Source organism: Aquarana catesbeiana, linkage group LG07 (genome assembly GCF_042186555.1).
Source record: "Aquarana catesbeiana isolate 2022-GZ linkage group LG07, ASM4218655v1, whole genome shotgun sequence".
NCBI classification, from domain to species: domain Eukaryota; kingdom Metazoa; phylum Chordata; class Amphibia; order Anura; family Ranidae; genus Aquarana; species Aquarana catesbeiana.
Genome location: NC_133330.1, coordinates 300,409,636 through 300,422,706, shown reverse-complemented (window position 1 = coordinate 300,422,706; position 13,071 = coordinate 300,409,636). Strand labels below are relative to the sequence as shown.

At 40.2% G+C, this 13,071-nt stretch overlaps 1 protein-coding gene across 1 annotated transcript in view; it reads right to left on the bottom strand.

The window, feature by feature from the left end:
• Positions 1–13,071, bottom strand: part of TRABD2B (TraB domain containing 2B) — a 454,791-nt gene that overhangs the window by 57,166 nt on the left and 384,554 nt on the right. The window contains exon 6 of the mRNA XM_073593582.1: positions 1,940–2,188. Within this exon, the coding sequence (XP_073449683.1) occupies positions 1,940–2,188 (249 nt within the window). The remainder of the gene's footprint in view (positions 1–1,939; positions 2,189–13,071) is intronic.

Sequence of the window (13,071 nt, the reverse complement as noted above, 5' to 3'; positions counted from 1 at the left end):
TAGTTGCTCACAAATATAGGTGCTGCCAAAAACTGACGACATAAATAAGGCGTGATTGTGAAGAATGGGATATTTTTCTTTGGGAAGATAAAACTTATAAAAGTCAAATCATGTGTTCACTAATGTAAACACATTTTTACAAAAAATTCCCCCCAAAAAATCAACATTTTTAAGTAAGTTTACGATTTTGTGTTGAGCCTCATTCATAGCCATCTTGGGCCGCAGGTTGGACACCCCTGCTTTATTGGATAAAATAAGTTATTCAAGATGAAAGCTTTTGGAGTGCCTTAGATTCCTTCTTCAATCCTGAAAATAATTCTGAAACCCATATGCAGTACTTATACACAGAATTACAACAAAGAGGTGACAACATTTTTAAAAAAGTTGTATTTGTAGCATGGTTGTATTTCGTTGCTGCTCTAGAATACGCAAATATTAAAAGGACTCTCACTTGCAGCAACGTTTATACCCAAAGTCCTTATTCCTGAGTCAACTTCCACAATAACACTTCAAAACTCCCTATCTATACAGTCTAAAATCCACCATACACATACTATACATTAGACTTTTACTTGATCAGCCAGCAGGCTGAACAAGAGAAAAGCAATCGATTCCCCTATCTACACACAACATCCAGCTCCACTATTGTATTTAGGCTGCCACAGCTCCGAAAATATTTAGTTCTGCTGACCAGTGACTTCATCTGATAAGAGTGTAGCAGCCTCTAGTGTACAGTCTAGTGTGAGGAAAATTGATTTGGCTCACATTAGCTGTGTGAGTCTGGTAATTGGTTGGGGCTTACTGTAGGTCAGGCTGGAGGGTTCTATAGGTCAGGCCTCTGGTATCTCCCCTTGGTTCTAGAAGCTTGGAGAAGTTTCTAAAAGCCAGTGATCTGTATATTTATGGGAACCTAGCTAATCCCCAGGCAGAAGTCCTGGCAAGGTGGCTGGGTCAGCCCATAAATATTGTGGAGCCCAGCCAGCAAATTTGAGTTGTTGTCGGGTGGAAGATGGAGTGTCTTGTAGCCTGGGAGGGGACTCTAGGGCTGAGGGGGCTCTGTCTCCAGGCTGGAGCTGAGGAAGGAAGGAAGGAAGGAAGGACAGAGGGATCGCCACTGCCATACAGTCTCCTCTAGGAGACACCCTAGCTAGCATGGGAGGACCTGGAGAGCAGGACACCTGAACAGCAGTCTTTTCAAAAGCAGCAGGATTCCACGGACAATGTGAGTATCTCTTCACCCCAAGGGCCAGAAAGGTAGAAAGCTGCATGATCACATATCCAGCAAGCTTTCCTGGGACTGTGCCAACAAGCTAAACCCAATCTCTTGTTCTGGGACACATTAGCAACAGCCAGGTAGGCTGGTATTTTCAAGAGAGGGAAGCTCCTACAAGTTGGGACTTTGCTAAAACTCCACCAAGGGGACACAGAGCTCCTATAAGGGGAATTCTTCTTTGCTAAATCAGGAGAGACTGTCATAGTTCCAGAGGGAATACAATCTAGGATTTGCCATTTTTCAGAGTACAGAGTGAAGGAAGTTGTCCTTGTGTTGCTCTATTCGAGTCAAGTTGGGCATTCCATAATCCCCATTATCCATACAAGTTGTTTTCTCCAATAAAACAAACACAAAAACAAGCCCATGGACTGATTTCTGTCTCCAAATGAAAGTTGGAAAAATGCATGTTGCCTGGCTGTGCAGGAATAGGGAGATCCAAAATCCAGCAGCCCTCTAGGGGGTAGTGCTGTAAGAGCAATTAATTATTTATAGTTCTGGTAACTCTTTGCATGAAAATGTGGATTTCAGAACCAATTTTAGAATGGTCTAAACTTAAGCCTAAAGATAGACTTTAGGGCATCTTTAATAACTTCAGTTAGTCGATAAAGGGTATTAAAAATCCAAATCCTGCATAGTTCTGCAGATATAAGCTAAAACACTACAAACCTGTCATCCAGTCGGACCCAGAGATCGTTGAATTGCCGCCGATGTTGGTTTCTATGATGTTTCCGATACCATTTGTTCTGTTTCCCAAATTCTTCTAGCTGGCTAATACTGTCTGTTAGGAGGTGGGGAGGAAGCATCTCATCATCTGAGTCTTCAGGTGAGGACGACATGGATGGAACGTGATCAAAGTACTTCAGTGATGGTTCATCTGTCACCAGCTCTTCCTCTGGGATTGGGCCTTTCCTATAGCTGAAAATATAATTAATGACAAAGTGATTCAATATGTAAAGCCTTTGAAAATCTTTAGACACCATTGCTACTGTGCTTGTTAAAAATGTTTGCCTAATGTTGCCACGTTATTAAAACATTTTTAAATTCTTCTAACTATATTTTAAACTTTTACAGCAGTCACATGACCATTCTCACTGTTCCAGTGTTTCAAGGAGAGTGGGTGAGGACTCTTTTTCCACCCATGTCCCCATAGCCACTCACCCTCACCCAAGGGGAACGACGGGCTGGGAGGCGTGGCTGTCTATGATGACAGGATGACTATGTTGAACTACAAGAACTCTGTGCATCACCACAGTGTACCTTTAGTTAGATTGCTGGGGCGCACATGATGGTCTGACAATGCTCCCACAGGAATCGAATCCTATGGTTAGCATTACCACCAGTAAGAAGGAAGTAAGACATGCTGGAAGGAATGATTTATATTTGTAGACACTTCGTAATGCAGTATATATGCAAAGGATAGGAAATTAGACTCTACATGGTGATAGGAAGCATCTTACTAATTTCTAGGGTTTACAAACACTTTAGGATTGCCAATGATTTTTCCATATTTTTAATTGTGTAGTGACAAAGATGATTTCTATAATATACAATATAGGCTACAAATCTCTTACCACCTTCAACAGGCGGAACATATCAAATGGTCTGCCACATATTTTCCAGCACATTGCTAGATAATTTAGTATGATCATCCTGGCTGTTTGCTCAATTGCACACATGGTATTGCAAAAACAGAATTTGATCTCAGGAAGAAGTTGACTGGATGCAATCCAGGACTGGGCTAATGTTAGGCACCAGGTAGCCAGGGAACCTTAACAAAGTATATCTGGGTCCTAACATTAAGCCTTTAATATTGCTTTTAGTAGAAGCCCATGATCTCTGGATCCTGAAAAGTGCCAGCTGGCTCCCAGGAGGGATGGACTCACTTCTAAATTTTGCTTTACAATTTATGAGACAGTTCTTCCCTAAAATACATAAATGAGGTCCATCATTTTACAATTACAGCTTTAAAAAAATGTATTTCAAGCTAAATTGTATAGATAGATAGATAGATAGATAGATAGATAGATAGATAGATAGATAGATAGATAGATAGATAGATAGATAGATAGATAGATAGATAAAAAGTTAGAAGAACCTCTATCAGGTTTGATTGATGTCTGTGTCCCTGTTGCGGGGATTTACTTTTTATATTTGTCTTTGTGACTAAAGAAGTGCACAACATAAGAATTTGTTTCATTTCGGTTTCATTTTTTTAAAATAATTTTCCTTTCATCATATTCGTTATGTTAGAATGATTCGTTTTCGGAACAATTCATTATTTCGGGAGAATATATATTTGTTGTTCTGAATCGTTTTCTATTTTCAGAAGTTCTGTTATTCTTTTGTCATTTCGGAAGATTGGCTTGATTTGTTTTAACGCATTCATTCGTTTTTTCAGGAGATTAGTCATTCATATTTAATGAAAATGTTTGGAATTATTGTTTTTTTGCAGGCAGAACAGAATTAACGCAGTTAGGCCCCACATTTTTTCACACCTAAGAATTTTATTACACTGTGGAACTGACTGACAATTACAAATTTACTTTACATCTCAAATTTACTTTATTTGAGCACCCACTTTTATCTGAATAAATCAAAGGAACCTGAATTAATACATATTTATTTGTTACATTAATTATTAATTAATTTGTTACATAATTTCTCATTCCCAAATGACTTTATTTGTTGGGCCACGCACATACAAATTAAACGAATGGTCTCTCAAGTTCAATCCCAATACAAAAAAACATCTTATTAGAATATTCTCTCCACGCTCACTAGCATAAAAACAAATGGATCCAAATCAATTTTCATTATTCGTTATGTCGTTACATTATTTTGGATGCTTCAAATATTAACAACAGTCTAAAACTATTGTATCATGTCATCCAAATGAAACAAATAAATACAAATGAAATATTTTCATTATAATTTATCTGGGTTAGTTGAAATTTGTTACTATTGTGATGTATTCGAGTCTCCAAATCACGCAAATTGCATCTGAATTTTGATTTGTAACAAAACAAATCGTACATTTCTATTTATGACCAATGTCACTTGGACGGAAAGTGATGGGAATTCCAAAATTCCAAAATGTTGAAGTCACTGGGAACAGCAAGTGTTTATTGTGAAAGCTTTTTTGGTGGTGTCTTCCCTTGCCAGCATTTACAATGGTTTCTGAGTGGTGCCCTATACAAGCGTTGGGAAGTCTTTCACTCTGACGAGTACAGATCTTTAGACTACTGTACGCTGTGTTCATTGGCTGCTCACAGTTCATTTGCAACTGGCACAAACGCTCTTGTTTGCAGTTATGACTTTTATAAATATGTTATGGACACCAATAAAGATGAGGCTTTATTATCTCCAGCCTAAGCAATTCAAGTGTAATTATTTTGGCAAGGCTCTATTCTTTAGGATATGTGATATGCAGAATTTATGCCTAAGCTATTCAATGGTCATGTTTTGTATTAAAGTGCATTTACCAGATGATGTAAAACTTATCAATATGCACCACTTGCCCCTATACAGCAGGTGACATCAGATTCATAATAAAATGACTATGACTATGGTGGTGTAGGTTACAGTAAAAAATGAAAATACTGATCGTATTATTGTACCATATGTCATGTTTTAAATGCCTCTAACCATAAATATATAGCACGGATCAGCCGTTCTTGCACTTACAATCTTAAGAAAGCCAAAACATAATGTCTGACATGAATAACTTACCCCTGTCTGAACACCTATAATCTTGTGTCTAATTCAAACCTGCTGTGGTTCTATTTATAATTCTGTTCCGAGAGTGTTCTTGTACTAAGTCTGAGTTGGAGGAATTAACACCCATGGCTTAGACTCACTAGGACTGCCAATTTGGGCCTTTTCAGGAATTACATTTATGTATCCCTCAAGATAAAAATAATATTTAAATTGTACATGGGGAAAAAAAGGCCATGAGTTCAGCATTGGAAGAGACTAACATAAACAAAAATACTTTGAAAAATGGTTAGCCTTCGATCCAAAGTGACAGACCATATGTGGACAGGCCTCTAAATAGGATTGATGGGTAAAAAAATCCTTCCTGTCCACATTTAGACCCACTACAACTTTTCTTTTAGGGTGCAAATAAAGAACAATTGCAAAATGATTATAGTTCTGTCTACTATGTAAAGAGCAACGTATTAAGGGTACCCTCCAGTCAAACACAAATGTTTAGATACTTAAAGACAGCAAGTCCTGCCTGCTCAGCTTTTTACATATGGCACCAATCCATCTAAATTCTATTTTGCCAGTAATCTGGTGATCTGAAAACTCTAAAGGCTAGTACACACCATGTGCTTTTTTTCGTTCAACAAAACTTGACAACTCCAGTCAAAGCTGCTGTACTAAATTTCCGATGTTAGTACAGTGATCTCCCCTGCTTAGCTGTTGTGTTCTGACAGGGGCATGCCCCCCGACAGAACACTCCCGTCAGCCCTTTTAGCCATTGGCTGAGAGCGTTGAATGGGAGCCGGTCGACTGCTGGTTTTCCAGCATGCATGCCCGACAGAGGCCAGCCAAATGCCTGACTTCTGGCTGACCGGCTGCCATACATATGGGCCAAATGTTGGACAGTTTTTATTGAACCGGTCAATGTCGCCCGACATTTGGCCCATGTGTACTAACAATTTCACACCTACTGCATATACCTATGAAATCTCTAGATTTCATCCCAAGACTAATCTATGAAGTCTATTGAATTCTATTCAAAAATATTAATGGGTCTCCGGGCCACCAGGAGTTCCCTCTGGCTTGGGTAAAGTGTTGCCACCTGGCTTCTAAATCTGTTGTTTCAGAGTGTTCTGGTACTTAGCTTTTACTCGCATTCCTCTCTCACTTTCCTTCTGCTCCAACAGTTCTATTTGGCATCAGTAGCAAGCAGTCCCTGCCTTGGATTGCAGCCTACAGCCTCTAAAATTGCTGCAAGATGTTCAGATCCACTCTCGCAGCCCAACTTGTCCATTTGCAGACCAGCAATGGTGCCTTCTGAAGTTTGGGGTGGACAGCTGACAAGGACTTGGTGTCAGTAGGGGAGAAGGACTCTACGGGATCAGCAAAGAATGGGGCACAGATGGGTCAAGATTGTAAGTGGTCAAAATTAGTCACCCTGACTTGTCACCGTAAAGCTATTGGTGACAGTGACCAAGGCTTGAAGAGAGTATATTTTTTTCTCACCATACTAATAACAAAAGCTCTGAATGGGTGTTGGCAAAGCAGCATTACACTAACAATGTAATGTAAAGTTATACACCACAACACAACACACGGGGTGCCTTTAACATGTGATGACAACACAAGTAGGGTGCACATGTACAGCGTATTTCTAAATCGCAATGGCAAAGCGTGCATTTTCTGCGCAGTTTGCCATGCATTTGGAAACACACAAAGGAAAATGGAGCCTCATTGCTCTTGTGTAAACGCACCAATTTCATTTCAGGCCCCATTCACACCTAGAGTAGTGGGAGTACGTGTTTTTTGGCTCGTTTTTCTGGTGACACTTATAGGGCAGCCTGTTGATTTGAATGGCAAAGTGGCAAAGTAGCTAATGGGACATTTTGGCATGGTTCGAGTTGCATATTTTTTACTGCTGCATTTATCACCAGTTTTTTCATGTGGCAAAATGTGTGTTTGCTTCTGTGTTTGTGTGTTCTCTGTTTTGCTTCTGTGTTTGGTGTGCCGTTAACAATTAATGACACTGAAAGCGCAACTAGGTAATTTTAGGTGTATAAATGTTTCAATCTCTGTAAATCTCCTTTAGATTTACCCAAACTATATAATAGGAGGACACACCATCTATCCAATCACTCTGTGTCCGATCATGCAGTCCCTTGCAGTACATTAGGGGTGACCCGTGGGCTGCATGCAGCACAAGGGGGTGTGGCATGCAGCCTGAGGCTATCTGAAGGAATGCTGGGGAAGCCAGGCGAATGGACAAGTGGAGAGATGCTGGGGATGCTGTGAAAACATAGTTGATGGGTGTGTGCTAATGAGGTCAGCTGGTAAACTCCTTCCTGTGTCTTACTGGTTTCTCTGTCCCAAAGCTATACCAGGGAGTCTCTGCTGTAGAAATATAGCCAGGGCTAAGGTAAGGCCTTGTTCTCAAAGTCAAAGAAAGCATTTAATGTTCTGCAACCGAGGTACATTAATGGTATATTTGTACATAGGGGAGCTGGATTTTTTTTTAAAAAGGTGAACTTATCCTTTACACTATAATCACACAGTAGGATGTACTGAAAGTCAGGGGAGTGCAGTAAATTTGCTAGAAATTTTTAGCAAAAGTGCAATTGTACATCAAGATGATCACAAGCATAAATACTAAAAAAACATCCCAAACCCTCAAACATAGAGAAAGAAGATATATTTGTACATGGTGCACCAGACAAAGCTCTGAAAAGTGACTGTAATCACATTACACTTATAGAGTGTTCACTCAACAATGTGTTAAAAGTCTTCAGTTTAAACACGGAGATATGTTCACACTTTATAGGAATCCTAATAGTAACAATTACCAGCAAGATGTCACGGATGGAAGGCAACGTCCGGGCAAACGTAATGCTCAGCATAGACAGCTTCCACTTCACACACACATACAATCAGCCTTAGAATCAGGACAAGTGAAAGATTTATTTACATAACTGACGATGGAGATCTGGGAAGACGGTAAAAATGGCTTTATGAATGACATCAATTTGCAAAAATGTTTCTGCATGACAAGTTAGAATCCTGGTATGAAAAACGTAAAGCTGGAGTAATGGACAGCTTGTCTGATATCCAGAAATTAGAGACTAAGATTTTATCATGTATAGGACACATATGGGACTTTTATCACCTGGAAATGTAGCACCTTAAAAAAAAAAAAAACACGCACACACACAAAGCAAGCATTGTGGCATAACAAGCAGATAGGAAAAACGAGAGCATATTGGTAAAGATTGATCTACAGATGAACATTCCTGAGAAGCTACTGCTACTGTTTGTTACAGGATTCAATATAATTTTTCGAGCTTACAGACAGTAAGGGGTCATTGCTGGTTCCATCTAAAAAGCAGTGGGTATGACCAAACCACTGCTTAGGAAAAATAAAGACAGCACATTTATAAAGCACAGCAGTTACTGGAGGAGAGCGATCATGTGACTTTAACAGATCATGTGCCCGGGCTTTCCTCCTGGGTTTTTTTGTTTCATTTTTTTTAACCCTTTCTGTTTTATTAACAAAAATAATAATAAATTAAAGGGTACATAATAAAAAAAGAGTGAGGTATAAAAAGAAAAGTATCTTTAAATCTGTGGCATGGGCACCCTGTAGGCCCTCTTATTTATTTTTCTATGACAACAGCATGGCTTTGTAGTAGAGAAGTCCAGGTGCTTAACTGGCCTGTCTGCAGTCCAAACCTTTCAGCAACTAAAAATATTTGGCACCTCTTAAATTTAAAAATACAACAAAGAAGACCCAAGACTGTTGAGCAGTTATATCCCTATATCAGGCAACAATGGGGCAACATTCCTCTCCCAAAGCTCCACCAACTGGTCTCCTCAGTTCTCAGACATTTACAGAGTGCTGTTAAAAGAAGAGGGGATACTACACCATGGTAAACATGGCTACACCATGGTAAACAGAGATGGAGAAAGTCCAGCTATGATGGGACAACCTGGCGTCAGGGTACCTGCATGGACCAAGGTGTTAAGCTTTCAGGATGCCTTCAGGGTCCCAGCTTTGGGACGTATGCTGCATTAAAGAATAGTAAGCTTTTAGTGCTGTGCCTCCTTAGGGATCTGACCAGCAGGGAACCCAGACAGTTTTCAGACCCCAATGGTGGGGTACTCAGCCAGCCTCCAGACCTTTGCGGTAGGCTACACAGTCAGCTTCCAGAACCCGACCAGTAGACACAAGGGAGCATCCAGGGGCTGCTCCTTAAGGGGGGGACTGTTAGGACCAAGATAGCCTGCTGGGGGCCCTGTGGTGCTCTGGGCTGATTGCTGCAGTTCCAATGTACACCAGCAGGTGTCTCCTAGAGGCCAGCAGGCCCCAGTAATCAGTTCCAAATGCTTCTCCCACTAGAACACGGTGCGTCAGTGTTTTGACATCCTTGGTGCCAGATCCTTATACCTGTTTATCCTGCTCCCGAGCTAGTCTTGCATTCTGTACCTTGCTGCTTACTCCCGCTCCTTGTTCCTGTACCCAGTCTTGATACCCCCCTTCCTTGCATCCCTGGTATTCCTGTTATCCATGTCCCTCATTTTGTATATATTTTGTATATAGTTAGGCAGGAAATAAACGGTGCAAATTTCTTTCCTACAACCATGGGTTGCAAGAAAGAAAATCACATGATTTTCCCATCAACACAGACAGTGCTGACAATGGAATCCATCCTACCGAGCAATTGTTTGCTCCCAGTGGGGGAACCCATCCCCGCTGGGAGAAGACAGTGATTATAGCTGCTATATTCCCTAGTGATGATCACAAGAGAATCCGGCAGGCTGGTTCTACCCAAGTTGATCGATCAATCAACTTGGTACATTCAGGCTGACCGTTAACGGTTCGAATTTCGGCAGGTTCCTTCTAAACAGCCCAAAATTCAAACCATGTATGGCCGGCCTTAGTTGTTGGGTCTCTGTTAGGTTAATTAGGTATTTTGTTACTGGAGTTTGTTCATGTTTACTGTTTGCTGGTTTGTGATTGTCTTTTGTTATATATATGTCACTTTAAAGATATATTGATTGTTTGGTCCCAGTTTTCTTGTGTAGCTACAAACGGTATATCTGACCATCTCAGCTGCTGACTCCTGACACTTGCCTTGTAATTGACAGCGGGCAGTGGGTGGATTCTATAGCCAATAGCAGGCTAAGGATCCACCCACTGCCTGTTGCCAATCACAAGGGGAGTGGACGTGATGGGGAACAGGTGCCAGTAAATCCCTATTAGGCTCACTATCCTGGTACAAAACTCCCCGCCACTGCGCTATCTGATTGGTGCAGTGATGGGGAAGAATGTGTAATTGCACTGGAAGTGGAGTGTACATAAAGCGCTTCCACAGTTGATGCAAGTCCCAGATTCATATAACTACAACAGGTACATGAATTTGTTGCCCGCATTGACATTTGTCATGTGGCAGCACGTTGGAATTCTAAGGAGTGTCTTAGATGCCCTTTATGATTTTCCCTGATTGTTAACAATATAAATATTAAAAACGAAATAAATGATTTAAAAAAAAAATAGCAGCATTGTGTCAGAAAAGGGTCAAATGAAGCTGACAGTTGAAGATTTTGGGCCACACACCTTTCCTAACAAGAAAACGTGCAGGGTAAGTAAATCCTATTACCAGAAAATGATGCTGGTGAATAGTGGAACTAAATGGCTCCAGCTTGAGCAGAGTCTCCTGGGCAGCACAGCTGGCAATCATTGTTCTGCTTAATAAACCTATGTCTCACTGTTTGGATGATCTTGGCTGATTGGATGGTGATTGACAGCTCCCACTCCCTATAGGTTGTGCTGCAGCTGTAAAAAATGCGATCCAGATGAAGGGCTGTCAATGGCAGATAAGTGTTATAAATATAACAGTGGGAAAGACTTCAGTGTATATATTGTACATTATTCAATGGATCGACCTTGCTAAGCACTTTTTAAAGATAAACCGGTAACACAATACAATGCAAATAAAAATTAAAAGGAAAACCTTTGGTTCTCTGTATCTGGTCACTGTCATTTATTATTTATAAGTTGTTTTGCTAATCAGTAGGGATGAGTGAAGTTGAGAGTTTTTGCTTTGCCAATAATTAGGCAAAAATCAGGACATTTTTGTGAAATTTCACCATTTTGGTGAAAAGCATTAGAGTCAAAAGGTAAGGAAAAATTAAAGAGTTTTTTGGTTCTTTTTAAAGCGTATCCAAACCATAAAACTAAAATGGCATGCACTGCAGTGTACTAATCCTTATGCCGCGTACACACGGTCAGACTTTTCGTCTACAAAAGTCCAACGGACGCTGACGGACTAAAGCTGGCTGGTAATCCGATCGTGTGTGGGCTTCTCCGGACTTTCAACGGACTTTTTCAGCCTCAAATCCGACGGACTTTAGATTTGAAACATGCTTCAAATCTTTCCGACGGACTCGAGTCCGGTCGAAAAATCCGCTCGTCTGTATGCTAGTCCGACGGACAAAAACCCATGCTAGGGCAGCTATTGGCTACTGGCTATCAACTTCCTTATTTTAGTCCGGTGTACGTCATCATGTAAGAATTCGACGGACTTTTGTGTGATCATGTGTAGGCAAGTCTGTTCGTTAGAAAGTCCGCCGCAAGTCCGTCGAAAGTCCGTCGAAAGTCTGTCGGACAGGCTGTCGGACTTTTGTAGCTGAAAAGTCCGACTGTGTGTACGCCCCATTAGGGCACGTTCTATTAGATGCATTTGGATGCAATTTTACCACATTACCGGTGTATTGACAGTAAAAAACAAAGTTTCCCAATGACACAAGTTTACACGTTGTGAACTTGTGTCATTGAATAAAGTACCGAAGGCTGTATATTTGCACAACACGCAGTAACACAATGCGTAACACAATTTGCAAAGAAACGCAAATGAAAGTTACAAAAAATGCTAGTCGAAAATACATTGTAATACATGAGTAAAAACACATTTAAAAATGAAATGCCAATGCATTTAAATGCACTTCTTTTAACACAAGGAAAACATGGGAATTGCAGTGAGAACAGACCCTTAGGGCTCTTTCACACGGGCATTTCGTTTGTCCGTTTTTCATCCATTGGATAAACGGTCCATTTTGCATCTGTTTTTGCATTGGAAGTGGATGTAAAAAAAAAACTGATAAGAACCTGATGAGAAACTAATAAGACACTGATAACATCCTGATGAGAAACTGATAAGAAACTGATGAAATAGTGATTTAAACTGATCCATTTTTTCTTTAAAAAAAAAACCTGACTAAACTGATAAAACAAACGTACCGCTCATGTCAAAGGACCCTTGGATGTGGTGGCTTGATTAGTTATCTTTTTTTATGAATTTTCCCCTTTATTCTCACCTAGTAACCCCATGATGTCCTGAGAGCTACCAAAGCTTTTTATATAATTTTTTTTTACATTAAAATTAAAAATTAAAATTAAAAATGACAACAGGTAAAGTTCCTTTCTAGGGGCACATTAAAGGTCAATAGCTTTTCAAATCAGAGACTTGTAGAATTGACTGAAATTGGGTACCCTACACCAGTCGTACATCTGAGAGTCACACCATCAACCTGATTTATCACAAAGACTTTCCTAACCAATCCCAATAAAAATGTGTTTAAAATTCTGCCGCTCCATAAATTTGCTCAGAAGACATTAAGCCAAGTTATGGGTCATCTGTGAACCTTCACTCCCTTTAGTGCCATTGTCCCGACTCTTCCACTGAAGGAGCTTTGTGCACCTCAGAAGTGATATTTACGAAACTCAACAAATCTATACATCCTGTTGAACTTTCTCCCCCTGGAAACATGTGCACAGTAAAATAAATACCAGATTTAATCTGACTGCAGAGGTCGTATTCTTTTCAGAAAACTCACTGAGGAAATCGCTTTCTCAAAATGTTTGATATTGTTTACAGCGAGCGTCGCGCTCTGCAAAGTATGTGTTTGTTTTTACTCATTCTGTTTCGTTCGCCATCAAGCATGCTTGGTAGGACTCCAGGAAAGGCATTCGGTTGTATTTTAGCTTTTTGTTGGGGACTTCTATATCGCTACCAATTCTTAAACAATTACAGGATTATTTA